Here is a 17,048-nt window from a genome sequence, read left to right as displayed (position 1 = left end):
TGACTTTAATTTTAATATCTCTATAATTCTGCTACCATTCCTATTAACTGAAAATCAATATTTGATTGCTGGATTCTCTAAAGAATCTTTAAAAATTAACCTTTAAAATTCATTGTTGTACCTCATCAACATCTTATATTTATTATTATTAATTTTAAAAATTGTGGTAAAATACATATAACATAAAATTTGCTATTTTAACCATTTTTAAGTGTACAGCTCAGTGGCATCAAGTACATTTACTTTGTTGTGCAACCATTATCATTATCCATGTCCAGAACACTTTTCATCTTGCAAAACTGAAACTTTGTACTCTGTACCAATTAAACAATCATTTCTTATTTCTCCCTTCTCCCAACCCCTGACAACCACCATTCTGCCTTCTGTCTATGAATTTGACTACTCTAGGTACTTCATATAAGTGGAATCATACCATATTTCTTCTTTTGTGACTGGCTTGCTTCACTTAGCATAATGTCCTCAAGGTTCATCCATGTTGTGCATGTGTCAGAATTTCACAGGTACATGTAAAAGTATGAGATTAGAACACTCCCTAACACCATACACAGAAATAAGCTTAAAATGGATTAAAGACCTAAATGTAAGGTCAGACACTATCAAACTCTTAGAGGAAAACTTAGGCAGAACACTCTATGACATAAATCACAGCAAGATCCTTTTTGACCCACCTCCTAGAGAAATGGAAATAAAAACAAAAATAAACAAATGAGACCTAATGAAACTTAAAAGCTTTTGCACAGCAAAGGAAACCATAAACAAGACCAAAAGACAACCCTCAGAATGCGAGAAAATATTTGCAAATGAAACAACTGACAAAGCATTACTCTCCAAAATTTACAAGCAGCTTATGCAGCTCAATAACAAAAAAACAAACAACCCAATCCAAAAATGGGCAGAAGACCTAAATAGACATTTCTCCAAAGAAGATATACAGATTGCCAACAAACACATGAAAGAATGCTCAACATCATTAATCATTAGAGAAATCAAATCAAAACTACAATGAGATATCATCTCACACCGGTCAGAATGGCCATCATCAAAAAATCTAGAAACAATAAATGCTGGAGAGGGTGTCGAGAAAAGGGAACACTCTTGCACTGCTGGTGGGAATGTGAATTGGTACAGCCACTATGGAGAACAGTATGGAGGTTCCTTAAAAAACTACAACAGAACGACCATACGACCCAGCAATCCCACTACTGGGCATATTCCCTGAGAAACCCATAATTCAAAAAGAGTCATGTACCAAAATGTTCATTGCAGCTCTATTTACAATAGCCAGGAGATGGAAACAACCTAAGTGTCCATCATCGGATGAATGGATAAAGAAGATGTGGCACATATATACAATGGAATATTACTCAGCCATAAAAAGAAACGAAACTGAATTATTTGTAGTGAGGTGGATGGACCTAGAGTCTGTCATACAGAATGAAGTAAGTCAGAAAGAGAAAGACAAATACTGTATGCGAACACATATATATGGAATCTAAGAAAAAAAAATGTCATGAAGAACCTAGGGGTAAGATGGGAATAAAGACACAGACCTACTAGAGAATGGACTTGAGTATATGGGCAGGGGAAAGGGTAAGCTGTGACAAAGCGAGAGAGAGGCATGGACATATATACACTACCAAACATAAAATAGATAGCTAGTGGGAAGCAGCCGCATAGCACAGGGAGATCAGCTCGGTGCTTTGTGACCACCTGGAAGGGTGGAATAGGGAGGGTGGGAGGGAGGGAGATGCAAGAGGGAAGAGATATGGGAACATATGTATATGTATAACTGATTCACTTTGTTATAAAGCAGAAACTAACACACCATTGTAAAGCAATTATACTCCAATAAAGATGTTAAAAAAAAAGGCTGTAATACTCCATTGTATGCATATACCACATTTTGTTTATCCATTTGTCTGTGGATGGACACTTTGATTGATTTATCTTTAGGCTGCCATAATAATGCTTCATCATAATTTGTGTACAAATATCTGTTCAAGTCCCTGCTTTCAATTCTTTTGGGTGTAGACCCAGAGGTGAATTGCTGAATCATATGGTAATTCTATTTTTAATTTTTTGAGAAACTGCCACACTGTTTTCCATAGTGCCTCCACAATTTTACCTTCCCATCAACAGTACAAGGGTTCCTCTCCAATTCTCTCCAACACTTGCTATTTTCTGTTTTGTTTTGTGTTTTTTTGATAGTAGCCATCCTAATGGATGTGGGGTCGTATCTCATTGTGTTTTTGATTTGTGTTTCCCTAATGATTAGTGACGTTGAGCATCTTTTCATATGTTTATTGGCCATTCATGAATCTTCCTTGAAGAAAGGTCTATTCAAATCCTTTGCCCATTTTTTAATCAGGTTGTTTGTTTTTTGCTGTTGTTGTGTTGTAGGAGTTCTCTATAATCTAGATATTAATCCCTCATCAGATATATGATTTGCAAATATTTTCTCCCATTCCATTGGTTGCTTTTCACTCTGTTGATTGTATCCTTTGATGCACAGAAGTCTTAAGTTTTGATGTAGTCCAACTTATCTATTTTTATTTTGTTGCCTGTGCTTTTGGTGTCAAGTCCAAGAAATCATTTCCAAATCCAGTGTCATGAAGCTCTTCCTCCATGTTTTCTTCTAAGAGCTTTATAGTTTTAGCTCTTCCACTTAGGTCTTTTATCCATTTTTAATTTTTTTTTTAATATGGTGTAAGATAAGGGTTGAACTTCATTCTCTTGCATGTGGATATCCAGTTTTCTCAACAAGACTATTCTCTCCAAATTGAATGGTCTCTTGTTGAAAATAATTTAACCATATATGTAAGGTTTTATTTCTGGGCTCTCTGTTTTATTCCATTTATCCATATGCCTGTCTTTATGCAAGTACAACACTGTTTTGATTCCTGTAGCTTTGTAATACGTTTTGAAATGAGGAAGTGTGAGACTTCCAGCTTTGTTTTTTTTTATTAGGATTGTTTTAGTAATTTGGATTGCTTGCTATTCCATATGAATTTTAGTATGGATTTTTCTATTTCTGAAAAAAAAGGAAGTCTTTGGGATTTTGAGACTACAGTAGAACCTCTTACAGGAAACGTTAGCCAGGGAGGAGGGACATTTAGGCAAAAGGAAGGGCACAACCAAAAGCATGAAAAGATAAAAGCGTTTAGTGTATTTGGGGAACTGAAAGTAATCTGGTATTGTTGAAGCGTTAGGCATACTTGTATCTCTGTGTATATGTGTAAGAGTGTAGACTTGGGTAGGAGATGAATTAAGAGCCAAAATAGAGGTCAGATATTGTGAAAGTGGATGTGTTTTGTGTTAAGAAGTTTAATGGGGATTAAACTTCTTAACATTAATGAAGGGTTGGACTTATGGAGTGAAGTGATCAGATTTGTACTTTATAAAAGATAACCCTGATGGTAAAAGTGGGTGCTAGATTGAATAGGAAGAGGTATTTGCAGAAGCATCAGATAGGAGACTGTTGGAAAACTCACAGAAATAAAATGATGAGACTTGCACTATAGTAGGATTAGTGGGGATAGAAAGGAGGGAATGGACCTGAAACAGCTTTGCCCTACTATATACTCAGAAATATTCCAGTGGCTTCACTCTCTTCCTAGGTCCTGAAGTCCTCAGACCTGCAGAGCAGTTTCTGAACTCAGGGTGGTGGTTCCAAGTCTTCACCTGTATCATCAGTTGTCACCTTTTAGGAACTCAAATGGCTGTTGAAGACTCAGAGGTACAGGGGTCCCTCAGCAATAGCTAGCCCACTCCTCATCTGCCACTATCTGGGCCTCTGGCTGCTCCAAGGACCTTGTGTTTGTTTCTGTCCTACCTATGGGTTGGTCTGTCCTTTCTTGCTTTGGTCTTCCCTGAGCCCACTGGAATTCACCAAAGTGAGAGTTGTCTTATCTGTTGTGACCCATTCCATCCACTTATGGAATTGCAGCTCTCCAGGCCCTCTGAATGTGATCCATGTTACCAATGTCTGTGACCCACCTGAGAACCTGTTTCTTCTGAAAGGACTGGAACCTTCTGCTTCCCTAGCTTTCCCTAACCTGACATCCTTCCATACCCTGTGACTCAGTTCCCTGTCTTCAGATAGAGTGGCACTGAATAGGAGTCATTAAGATCTCTGCCACTTGAAATCCTCAGCTCTCTGCTAGGGCTTCACTGAATGGATAATGATAATGCTGGTTCTAAACAGCAGCAGCAGCTGGGGAAAGAATGTGCTCCCCCAGCCAGAGGCTGAGCCACTGAATACTGAGATCCCAAGTTCCTGTTCTGAACTCTGATGATCAGTTCCTTTGATGGGCCGTTTGTGGCAGTGCATGTGTGTTTGGTTGGCCCATCACAGTCACAGGTGGAGTCATGGAGCTAGGGGCAGGTAGCAGCCTCGAGCTCCCAAGTTCTTGGGGGCATTTTAGAACAGGAACCACTTTGGGAGTTCTGAAATAGTCAGCTCTGACCCATTGCCAAGAATGCACATTTGGTGATACGTGGGATGAAGCAAGCTGATCAAAGTACACAAGTGCCATCAGTACAGGGGAAAGCAGAGCCAGGTGAAAAGCAGGCTGTGGCTTGGGGTAAAAATGCAGTGATTAAAGTGATGATGGACTGAACCTCATAGGCAAACCGGGAAGAATGCAATAAAAAGGATCAAGGAAAGGTGAGGGAGAAATGTTTAAATGGGAAATTGGGAGGAGATGGGGAAAGAGAAAGGAGAAAGGCCAGGAAAAACAGATTTAAGGAGTTGCTGCTTCTTTGAAAGCCAAGAAGCTGTTAGAGCAAAGAGTACAAGATCTCAGATCTTTGAAGCCCCCTGGCTGGGAAGGTTGGACTGGATTTTGTTCTTGAGCCCAGGCTACCTGGAGCACAGCCTCAGGAAATCAGAATGTGTTCTCATCACTCCACTCACTTTGTGTTCCCAAACAGAAGAGAAGAGAGGGAGGGTGGCCACCTTGATCCAGCTGAAGCATCTCCAGGAGGCCTTTTCTGGATGTCACATCGAGGCTGTCCTTCTACCACAACACGGAGCTGGTGATCCCCGAGTTCGTGGACATGGCTTTGCTCAGCAATATCCTAGAGGCCTATTCCTTTGTCTCAGGTAGTTGTTCAGTCTCAGCTGGGCCAGGTCTGAGGCCTGGGGCTGGGTAGAGCCATCTCCTGGGTGGCCATCTCTGGTCTTATACTCAGGAGAGAAATGCCTCTCATAACAGAGGGGCTCTGTGGTACTGAGTTTTGAGATGAAACGTTTTCTGGTTTGAAACTTAAGCTTTCTCTAATTTGGCAAATGGGGGGTTCTAAGAGCTTTATCTTGCTGAAAAATATTTGGTTTCCTTTTGGGCTCGGGTGAATGAAATAGCCTGGGGCTACTGTTGGCTTCTGTCATTAAGCATTTAACTCTGATATGTAAGGCCAGAATGGAGTATCCTCAGCCTGATTATTTCTATGCAGTGGTTCTCAACTCCTCCCAGGTTGTGTGTGTGTGTGTGTGTGTGTGTGTGCGTGTGTGTGTTTATGTGTAGTCTGTGTTTGGGGGGTTGTGTGAGAAGTTTGATAACCTTCTGGGAGACATGGAGACAGAAAGTATGTGAGTCTGGGAGAGTCTGATATTTGCTCCCTCCTTGGTTCACAGTTGTTTCTTTTAGAAAGATGGCTGACTTTCTCCTCAAGATCATTTCTTGAGAACAGGTGCTGTTCACATAAAAGGAGTCATTTAAATATACCCAATAAAGCTGAAATTTTAAAAAATACATGAAAATGCTGAATAGTTTGAATGACCAAATTGATTTTCTTCTGCTTGAGTGTGTTTTTAAGGTTTTGTTAGTTTGCTTTTCTTTATTTTATTTGGCCTTATGTCTATGTTTGTTGTATAAAAGGAAGGGACTGAGGTTCTGCTTAGGTTTCCCCTGGGGGACTGGTTTTACTTTCTAGTTCTCTGGTCAGGCTTGATATGTGGTGACCTCAGAGTTCAGGTGCAAAACCTGACACTTCTATTTACAATGGCAAATCTGAGCTAGGGCTGAGGATAAAGGCAGTTCATGGCTTTTTGTTGAGAGAGCATCTTGGATGACGTGCAACCTGATTTTAGAAAGGAGGACTTCTCAGGAGCCTGGCTGGCTCCTTTGTGGTTGGCAAGATGCAGCATGTAGTCTTCACATGCCTCAAGTCCAGGGTTCTCTCTTTTCAGATCAGCAAAGGCTCAGGTCATCAGTCAGCTCCTCACCTCCCAAAGGAAGTTCAGTGCCTGGGGCCTCCTTACCTGGGCACCCACACATCAGAGAAATCTCAGTTCTGCCCATTCTTCTAGGCTATTCTGGAGAGAAAGGACACTGGAGCTAGAAAAGAGATGTTTGAAACTCTGGTATCATGTTTTCACAAGCAATTAAATTGATGATCTCCTCAGTTCTATAGTGAGGACACCCCAAAATGAAGTGGGGTGTGGCAGGGGGGGTCTGGAGTTTCCAGGCCTCAGATGACACTTGCAAATAAGCTGTTGTAAGAAAATATCTTGGGTGAGAGCAAACAGGCTTCTGGACTTTGGAACTCTACTCAGCACAAGAAGTACCTGGCGGCTTTCCATTTTGACCAGGATGACCCTGAGTTGTGATCATTGAATGCCCTGGTGTTTACCATGTGTCTTATGATCTTGTTAAGGTGAAAGGGTACATGGCCCTGTTTTTCTCTCCCCTTCAACCTTTTTCCTTCCCACTCCATATTCTGGAATTAAATATTGCTTAGGATGCAGGAAGATAATGCTTCTTTTAAGTAAATATGGGCTGAGATAAAAAGAGAAGGAAAGGAAATGGAAAGTGGAGTGGCTAAAATAAAATGCATTAGATCAAGTAAATAGACTTGGTGGCTAAAAATTCATTCTGAGTGTGATTTAGAACACTGCCTGACTATAAAGGAAATGAATTAAAAAATTTAAAATATGGGGGGCTTCCCTGGTGGCGCAGTGGTTGAGAGTCTGCCTGCCAATGCAGGGGACACGGGTTCGTGCCCCGGTCGGGAAGATCCCATATGCCGCACAGCGGCTGGGCCCGTGAGCCATGGCCGCTGAGCCTGCACGTCTGGAGCCTGTGCTCCGCAACGGGAGAGGCCACATCAGTGAGAGGCCTGCGTACCGCAGAAAAAAATCAAAAAAAATTAAAATATGAAGGTGAAGATAACAGCTCCTAACTGCTCCTATTTTCTTCCACTTCATCAGTTGCTTCATCCATGTGGTCCATCATTTCAGGAACACACTTGCTAATACACATAACTCCTTTATTCCTTTGTCTAGTTTCTGGTTAAACCAACAGGCAAAATCCCAACTCTTAAGTAAACCCTTCTTTCTCCCCTTTCTCCCTCTGCACTCAAGTAACCAAACACTGTTACAACTTTGCAGGTTGAAACCATTAAGAAATTCATGGAATTTGGCCTTAGCTGAGGCTTTGTAATACTGCGTCATTCTTTCTATTTGCTTTTGGATACATCTTGCTCCCATTCTTCACAATACCCATTTTAAACCTTGACCAAGGTATGATTTAAAATATCTGTTTATCAAAATGTACCCGTATTTGGCAAATGCAAACTAAGAAAAAAAGGCAGCATTAATGAAGAAGGGTTAAAGTTAATATATAAAGAGCTCTTACAAATCAACAAAGGATAAGTGTCCCAAAAGAAAAGTGGACAAAGGATAAGAATCAGCAGTTTGCCAAAGAAAAACTACAGATTACTGGTAAAACATAAGCAGCTCAATGTCTAGCAATTAAACAAATGCAAAATGAAACCAACAGTGAGGTTAACTTTTTTCTTTTTTTGCGGTATGCGGGCCTCTCACTGTTGTGGCCTCTCCCGTTGAGGAGCACAGGCTCCGGATGCACAGGCTCGGCCTCAGCGGCCATGGCTCACGGGCCTAGCCGCTCCGTGGCATGTGGGATCTTCCCGGACCGGAGCACGAACCCGTGTCCCCTGCATCGACAGGCAGACTCTCAACCACTGCGCCACCAGGGAAGCCCCCAAGGTTAACATTTTAATTTTATAAAATTCTCAAATATTTGAGCGATTACATTTATAATTTCAATTTTGGAGAAAGTGTAGGGAGATGAGTACTTGCACATATTGTTGATGGGATTATAAATTGCTATAGCCTCTCTAGAAAATGATTTGGGAACAAATGTCAAAAGCCTTAAAACTACATATAGAATTTAGCCAGCAATTCCACAACTAGGAATTTATCCTAATGAAATAATTAGGGATATGGGTCAAAATTTTACTGTGAAGACAGTTTATCTCAGAACTGTTTATAATAGTAAAAAAAAAATGTAGGTGAATATTAATTTAAGTAGAAAGATGTTTATGATGTGCTGTTAAGTAAACAAAACCTGTTACCACACAGCATATACAGTATAATCCCATTATGTGTGTATATTCATATGTATATATAACCACATTTTACTACAAACTATATCTGGATGCTGGGATTGTATGAGTATGTGTCTGTGTATTTTTAATTCTCTTTTGCTTAGATGTATTTATAAGTGTTCTATACTTCATTGATATTAGTTTTGTAATAAGTAATGTTATTTTATTGAAATTTTAAAATTTGAAATATATATATGTGTGTATATATAAATAAATAAATAAATATATACATATATATATATATATGTATATATATATATATATATGTAAAATTACCACTGCCTTACTCTTTTCTGACTTCTCTAGCTGAGTATCTAAATGACCTGAACGTTACCACTTAGATGTGCCATAAGTGTTTCAAATTGAACCTGACCTGGAATGGAACATTGTCCCCTTTAAATATGCTTCTTTTTTAAAAATTGAACTATAGTTAATTTACAATTTTGTGTTAGTTTCAAGTATACCGTAAAGTGATTCAGATATATATATTATATGTATAATATATGTAATGTATAAAAAATATATATTTAAATATATACTTTTACATGTAAAAGAATGTATATATTTTATATATATAAAAAGAATATATATATATGTTCTTTTTCAGATTCTTTTCCATTATAGGTTATCACAAGATATTGAGTATAGTTCCCTGTGCTATACAGTAGGACCTTGTTGTTTACCTATTTTATATATAGTAGTGTGTATATGTTAATCCCAGACTTCTCATTTATCCCTCCCCACCTTTCCCCTTTGGTAATAAGTTTGTTTTCTATGTCTGTGAGTCTATTTCTGTTTTGTAAATAAGTTCATTTGTATCATTTTTTTAGATTCCACATATAAGTGATATCATATATTTGTCTTTCTCTTTCTGATTTGCTTCACTAGTATGATGATTTCTAGGTCTATCCATGTTGCTGCAAATAGCATCATTTCATTCTTTTTTTATGGCTGAGTAATATCCCATTGTGTATATATATACATATGTATATATATATATATATATATATGCCACATCTTTATCCATTCATCTGTCAGTGGACATTTAGGTTGCTTCCATGTCTTGGCTATTGTAAATAGTGCTGCTATGAACACTGGGGTGCATATATCTTTTTGATTAGAGTTTTCTCCGGATATGTGCCCAAGAGTGGGATTGCAGGATCACATGGTAACTATTTTTAGTTTTTTAAGGAACCTCCATAATGTTCTCCATAGTGGCTGTACCAACTAACATTCTCATCAACAGGGTAGGAGGGTTCTTTTTTCTCCACACTCTCTCTAGCATTTATTATTTATAGACTTTTTAATGATGGCCATTCTGACTGGTGTGAGGTAATACCTCATTAGAGTTTTGATTTGCACTTCTCTAATAATTAGTGATGTGGAGTATCTTTTCATGTGTCTGTTGGCCATCTGTATGTCTTCTTTGGAGAAATGTCTATTTAGGTCTTCTGCCCGTTTTTTGATTGGGTTTTTGTTTTTTTGATATTAAGCTGTATGAGCTGTTTGTATATTTTGTAAATTAATCCCTTATCAGTAGCATTGTTTGCAAATTAAACATACTCCTTATTTTGTGTACCATCTAGGGCATCACCTATACTAGAAATATGATTTTTAGCCTTTGATGCATCTTCTTCACTGCCCATATCCAATCACTTACAGTTGGTCCATTTCACCTTTCAATGTCCCTGAAATGCCTCCCTTCTACTTTATTCCCACTGTAACTGAGTTGGTTTAAGCTCATTCATGTTTTTGCCTGCTTTGCCATAATGGCATTTTCTATGGTCTACCAACCTCCAATCCGTGTTTTGTAGTGAAACGATGTTTCTAAAATGTAGCTGTGATGATGCAATTCTTTTTACTTTTTAGAATCTCTTTGTGGATCCTCGTTGTATCAAGGATAAAATCCAAACACTTTTTTATGGTTTAACAGTTAGAGTTGTTTTCAGCTGCAAATAGTAGAAACCTTCAATTTGGTGGCCTAAACACATAGGAGTTATCTTACCCACATAACAAGGAGGTAGGTGGTTGCTAGCATTAGCTCAAAAATGTAGGGGCCAGATTCTCTGTGATTCTCATGACCTTTTTTTTATGCTTTTCATCTCGTGGCTGCAAAATGGCTGCTGTTGCTCTTGCCTTTTGATTCAAGATTGAAAGACATATGAAAAAGGAAGGAGGTTCCAGCCGACCTCATCTCATGTTTCATAGGCTAGACCTGTGTCATATGGCCATTTCTAGCTGTAAGAGAGGCTGGAAAAATGAGAATTCTAGGCTTTTCAACTTCCAGACCAGGTTCATAATCAGGGGTGATTTTGCACAGTAGGGGGATTTCTGTCTATGTCTGGACACATTTTTGGCTATAACAACAGGTGAGGGTTGCTGCTAGTATCATCTAGTGGGTGGAGAAACATACTACAATGCATAGGACAACCCCTGTGACAAAGAATTAACTTTTCAAGATGTAGGTCGTGCCAAGGTTTAGGAAACATGCTAGAATAGAGACAAGCAAGAGGCAACGGACTTAGGGATGGTTTGAGGTACTCCAATATGCAGTTTTTTATGTGGCTTACCAGGGCTTTTATTGTCTAACCTTGACTTCTCCATGCTCTTATTTAATTATAGTCCTCCCTGACTAAGGCCTCACTTCAACTATTCTAAACCACCTGCCTAGCCTTTTCTCATCTCTTTTGCACAGTTATTTCCTTATCCAGGAACTCTTCCATTCAGTCTTGGACTGGCTAACTCCTTCCCAGTCTTTAAAGTTCTCTCAGTCATCTTCTCCCCTTATTCCCTACTCTGGCTTAGGTGCCCATCCACCTAAGAATCATCCATGTGTTCTCCCTACACGTGTTTGGTTTCCTCTATCTCAGCACTTGGATTGGAGCAGTAAACACTTCTTGTTCTAACTACTTGAAAGCAACCCCTTGGTATCATAATATAACAATTTAAAATGAGGATAATCTCATTAATAATAATAACCTCATTAATAACTTCTAGGAAGGTTGTTAGAAAGATTAAGCTGAATGATTGCTCTTTTTAATTTAATGTTTTGAATTGATAATACCTTCTCCAGCCTCACTCTTCCATTCTTTTTAGATTTTTCTTTAAAAATCACCTTCTCAGTGAGATTCCTTTTGGTCACTTTGTCTACCTCCTTCCCTCCAGCACACATTTAACATATCATATCTTCCTTCCTATTTTTTCTGTTTTCTCCTTATCACCACCTAACATACCACCTATTTTATTTATTTATCTTTTTTATCATCCATCTCCTTACTAGCTTACTAGAATGTAAACTCCCAAGAGCACAGAGATTTGTGTTTCGTTTATTTACTGCCATATCCTCAGCATCTAGAATAGTGCCTGGCACCTATTAGATGCTCAACAAGTTAGTGAATAAATGTTGCTCAGTGATCAAACAGTACAAAATGACATGTAGTAAGAGGTCTTACTCCAGAGCTGTCTCCTACTTCTAGTCCCCAAATTTGATCCATACCAGGCTTCTCTGCATCTTAGAGTTCTTTGTGCAGATATAAGAAAATATGAGCATACAGTCTCACCTTCCCCACTGTTATACACAGGTAGCATATCCTATATACTGTTTTGTACTTCACTTTTTTCACTGAAAAATGTATTTTGAAAATATTGTATTTAATATCAGTGTATAGAGAGCTTCCTCATTCTTTTAGACAACTACACACTGTTCCATTGTACAGATGAATCATAGTTTAACCAGTCATGGCCAGTGGGAATGGTTCAAATCTTTTCAAACAGGACAACAAGCCTGCAATAAATAACCGTGGCATACATACGTGTTCAAGTGCATTTGCAGAATAAATTCTCAAAAGTAGAATTGCTGGATCAAGTGTACAATAATTATTATTTATGATAAGTATTACCAAATTGGCATTTAAAGAGTTTCACAGATTTACTGCTTATAAGATGTATGAGAAAACCCTGTTATAGTATTTTCAAACTGTTGGATTTTTGACAGTCTGGTAGATAAAAAATAATATCTAAATGTTATTTAATTTTTGTTTCTCTAGGTCATAGGTCAGGAAACTTTTTCTTTAAAGAGCTAGATAGTAAATATTCTCAGCTTTGTAGGCCATACAGTTTCTATTCTAACTCTCAACTCTGTGTTGTAGCATGCAAGCAGACATAGACAAAACATAAATGAATGGGCATGGCTGTGTGCCAATAACAAAACAGACAGCTGGCCAGATTTGGCTTGTGAGCCATGGTGTGCCAACCCCTGCTTTCGGTGAGCATCTTTTCATATGTTTAAGAGCCATTACTTTTCTGTGAACTATTAATGTTGGGTTGGCAAAAAAGTTCGTACAGGTTTTTCTGTAAAATGCAATGGAAAAACACGAACGAAATTTTTGGCCAGCCCGATTTTTTTTTTTTCTTTTTTTGGTCCATTTACTTTATTGGTGTCTTTTTTGCTCTTTCTATGTGCTCTTTATATATTAGGTCTCTGTTACATATTTCAAATATTTTTCCCAATTTGTCATTTAACTTTGCTTACAGTAATTTTTTTCATTGAATAAGTTTTGGGGGATTATTTTTTTACTTAACCAATATTCTTTGGATGTTTAACTGCCACTATAGCTGTGCAGACCATGTAGTATTTAACCAGAATTTGAATCACTTTTCCTATGAGATTGGCATGAGGGAGGTGGTCTCAGCAATGAGGGAGAGTAGACCAACATTACTCAATTAATAGTCACAAATTTGGAGATTTAAGAAAGTATTGTAATTTCTGTTTTCTATTATTATTATTCTATTATTTATATGGGAATCTGGTGAAGGCTGAGAACCTTTATGTCTCCAGGCCAAAGGCACTGTTGACTCACAGTAAATTTTTGTGGAATAAAGTAATCATTTATTGACTTATAAAATAAAAAAAAATCCAACAGTTGGAATATCCCCTTTCGGAGAGTTTGGTGAAAGTGGTACTTTCATACACAGCTGTTGGCAAGATAAAGTAATGTACCATTTTTGAACATTCATTTAGCAATTTCTATCAAGAGGTATAAGAATATATACCCTTTTGACATGAAGATTTCTATTCTGAGAATCCATTATAAAAGCAGTAAGTGAAACAAACAAGCAAAAAAGGAAGTAGTGTTAAGCACAAAAATGTTCCTTCCATCATTTTTACTAAAAAAGAAATTTGCAACAACCTAAGTATCCAAAGGTAGGAAACTGTTTTTATAGCCTATGGTGCATTCACTGGGTAGAATACTATGCAGCCATTGTTAAGTAGAATTGACTGGAAGACTGTGGAGCAATACAGAAAGACATTTACATTATATGAAATGTGTATCCTTGGGGCAAAGAATGAATAAGTGGAGCACAGAGGATTTTTAGGGCAGTGAAAATACTGTGTATGATGGATACATGTTATTATACATTTTTTGAAACTGATAGAAGGTACACCACCAAGAGTGAACCCGAATATAAACTCTGGGCTTTGGGTTATTATATGTCTATTAGGTTCATGTGTCAAATATAATAATTGTACCAAATTATACCAAGTGTAACAAATGTACCGCTCTGGTGGGAGATGTTGATAATGGCGGAAGCTATTGCATGTGTGGGGTTGGGAGGTATATGGGAAATCTCTGTACCTTCCACTTAATTTTGCTGTGAACCTAAAACTGCTCTAAAAAAATCATCTTAAAAATAAACAAAAAGTATATCCAGAGAAAAAAATATAAGTTGTATATAAACTGATTATAACCAAGTAAATATAAATTTATATAAGAGAAAGAAAGAACAGAAGAAAATGCACTTCACTGCACTTCATAGTGTGTAGTTATATTCAGGTTGTAAGATTATGGTGATTTGATAGATTTTTTTCTATTCCCTACTCTTTTAATATTGTATTATTATACATAAATCATTTGTCACATATATATGCATATATCCTTACTGGCATATATCTATTTATCCACATATAATAATTGAACTTTTAGAAATTGTGTATTCATGATTTAATTCAATAAATACTTAAGAGATGGGCACCGTGAGCAAAGAACTGGCTGGATGCTGTGGCAATCCAAAGTGAATCATACGGATTCTCTTCTCAAATTTCTCACTGTTGTATGGGGAATATAGTGGTTACATAACTGATTATAATACAACTATATAAAGTGTGCCTAGATTGGAGGAGCTAATTACACTCCTCCCTTCCATACTCAAGGAGCCAGAAAAGCATCAGAATACAGTATCAACTTGCCCAGTAAATAAGCCAGATCAGATAATGTGTCAGGGCCTTCTACCTAGCTGCCCTTGAGTCCTGGGCTATAGAGCTGCAGGTCTTTCCCACTGCAGGTAAAGAAGAGTGAGTAGGGTGGATTAGGATGAGGTGGAATAATGAAAGGCCTCTTCTGGGGTGTTTTTTGCCTGGGGGCAAGAGAAGGGGAGTAGGAGAAGAGAGGGGAAGCTGAAAGAAGTGAAAGCAAAGGAGAACCAGCACCAGAAGGAAGGAGCACCAGAGCCAGCCTAGTGGGCACAGTGATTCTCCAATACTCCTTCCTGGGGAAGAAAAAATCAGAGCTGGAAAGAGAAGGAAGGAAGCTTTCTCCAGCATTTCAGAGAAGGCAGAATTGTTAATGGGAGTCTTTGTTTTTCTATAGGGAGGGGCAGAATCCCATAAAGAGACATCTTCACAGTGCCTTAAGAATTCAGAGAAGAGTTTGTGCTGAATACTCCCTGATTCTACACAAGTCACACTGTTCTCTTTAAAGCCTATTTTTTAAAATCTTTTCTTTTCCACTCAAGGGATTGCAAGCTGTAGGACCAACAAGAAAGTCCATGCAGGGAAAAGATTACGTTTGCACAGACCTCAGCTGAGCTGGCCTGGACTGGTGTTACTGTTCTCTCCTACTGAGTCTGTTGGGCATGATCTGACTTCCAAGGGTGCAAATGAAATTAGCCCCAGGACCTCCCCATAGGCCCTCTTCCTGCCAATGAAAACAATGACCCTGCAGGAAGCAAGATATAGCAATACATTTATTTTTATTTATTGAGGGAAAACTACCATCAATAGCCCTCTCTATTCTGCTTCTTGGTCAATTAACAGCTATCTGGATCTCCTCAAGACAGGTTAGATCATTGCCTAAGAGGAAGTGACCTGGAACAGAGAGAGATAAAGCAACCACAATAGAACTACAGTTTGATTTTTGTAAAAGAATGATGAAGAGAAACAACACAAATTATATCAGCTGTGAAAATCAGTCCTGAGTCACCTGCTCAGGATCCAGTGAGACTCAATAAAAACTCCTTGCCCTCTCTGGTTGCTTTTACTGGGTTTCTCTGGGAATCCGTGTCTGAGACAATTGTAGGCAAAAAAAGATGTTTTCTGATCTGGGAAGTTAAGACAGGACAGGATGGACTAGTTACGCTAGAGGGAGAATAGTGGTTTCCAACATTCAGTTCAGTAACCATCTTCAAGTTAACCTATGTTATAGGTGGGGTGAGGGCAGGTTGTGAAAAAGAGACATTAATTCACAGGGAAGGGAAGATGGGATGAGAAAAGAAAGGAAGGGAATAAGGGAGAGAAGGAAAGAGGGAGGAAAACAGATAGATGGATAGAGGAATGAGAGAGAGGGAGGGAGGGAAGGGAAGGGGGAGAGAGAGGGAGAGAAAGGAGGGAAGGAAGGAAGGAAGGAAGGAAGGGAGAGAGGGGAACAAAATAAATAGAGTGAGAGTAAGTTATCAGTTGTTGCCAGGATCTGGGATAATCCCTTTATGCTTGTCATCTGTAATATCTTTACCACAATTCAGCAGAGTTGGTAATGTTATCGTTGTTTAAAAGAAGAGTCTGAGATGAGGCTTCAAATACAGGTCTGCCTGATGGTTTTCCACCCTGGTAAAAGCATGGATTTGTACATCTTTTCTAGAAAGCCTTTTCAGATTCCCATATTTGAACTTAGCTTTTCCACTCACCTTTGCATTTCCAAAAATCCTTCTTCATGTTTCTGTAGTTGGACTTCCCTTTGGTACTGCAACGGATAAGGCCATCTTCCCTGCTGGGCTGTTAAGCTCCTCCAGGCAAAGAGCTCACTCAATACTCTCAGTGTTTGCTGAATATCTGTTTGCTCGATGTTGGCTGGACAGAGTTCAGTTTCAGCTTCCTTCTCTCTCCCTTTCTTTCTTTTCTTCCCTCCCTCCCTCCCTGCTTTCTTTCTTTCTTTCTTTCTTTCCTTCTTCCTTCCTTCCTTTCTTTCTTTCTTTCTCTTTTCTTTCTTTCTTTCTTTCTTTCTTTTTCTTTCTTTCTTTCTTCCTTCCTTCTTTCTTTCTTTTTTTCTTTCTTTCCTTCCTTCCTTCCTTCTTTCTTACTTTTTCTTTCTTTCTTCCTCCCTTTCTTTCTTTCTTCCTTCCTCTCTTTCATTCTTTCTTTCCTTCTTTCTTCCTTCCTTCCCTCCTTCCTTCCTTCCTTTCTTTTTCTTTCTCTTTCTTTCTTTTTTTCTTTCTTTCTTTTTCATTCTTTCTCCCTTCCCTTCTCTTCCTCCCTCCCTTCTCTCTCTCTCCCTCCCTCCCTTCCTTTCTTTCTTTAAATGAGATATAATTTGACATAGAACATTGTATAGATTTAAGGTGAGAAC

The 17,048-nt window shown here is 38.4% G+C and overlaps 1 protein-coding gene across 4 annotated transcripts in view; it reads left to right on the top strand.

Moving 5' to 3' along the window:
* Positions 1 to 17,048, top strand: part of EVA1A (eva-1 homolog A, regulator of programmed cell death) — a 69,995-nt gene that overhangs the window by 45,232 nt on the left and 7,715 nt on the right. For 2 of the 4 annotated variants that reach the window (XM_082672340.1, XM_082672341.1), the window contains one exon: positions 4,954 to 5,125. In XM_082672340.1, coding sequence (XP_082528466.1) covers positions 5,080 to 5,125 — 46 coding nt within the window. In that variant the 5' untranslated portion in view covers positions 4,954 to 5,079. Of the gene's footprint in view, positions 1 to 3,638; positions 3,758 to 4,476; positions 4,688 to 4,953; positions 5,126 to 17,048 lie in introns of those variants that run through there. The other 2 variants (XM_082672339.1, XM_082672338.1) reach the window with 2 other exon arrangements.

Source organism: Grampus griseus (genome assembly GCF_964374135.1).
Source record: "Grampus griseus genome assembly, chromosome: 15".
Lineage (NCBI taxonomy): Eukaryota > Metazoa > Chordata > Mammalia > Artiodactyla > Delphinidae > Grampus > Grampus griseus.
The sequence above is the reverse complement of the archived record's forward strand: the minus strand, read 5'-3'. Positions and strand labels throughout refer to the sequence as shown.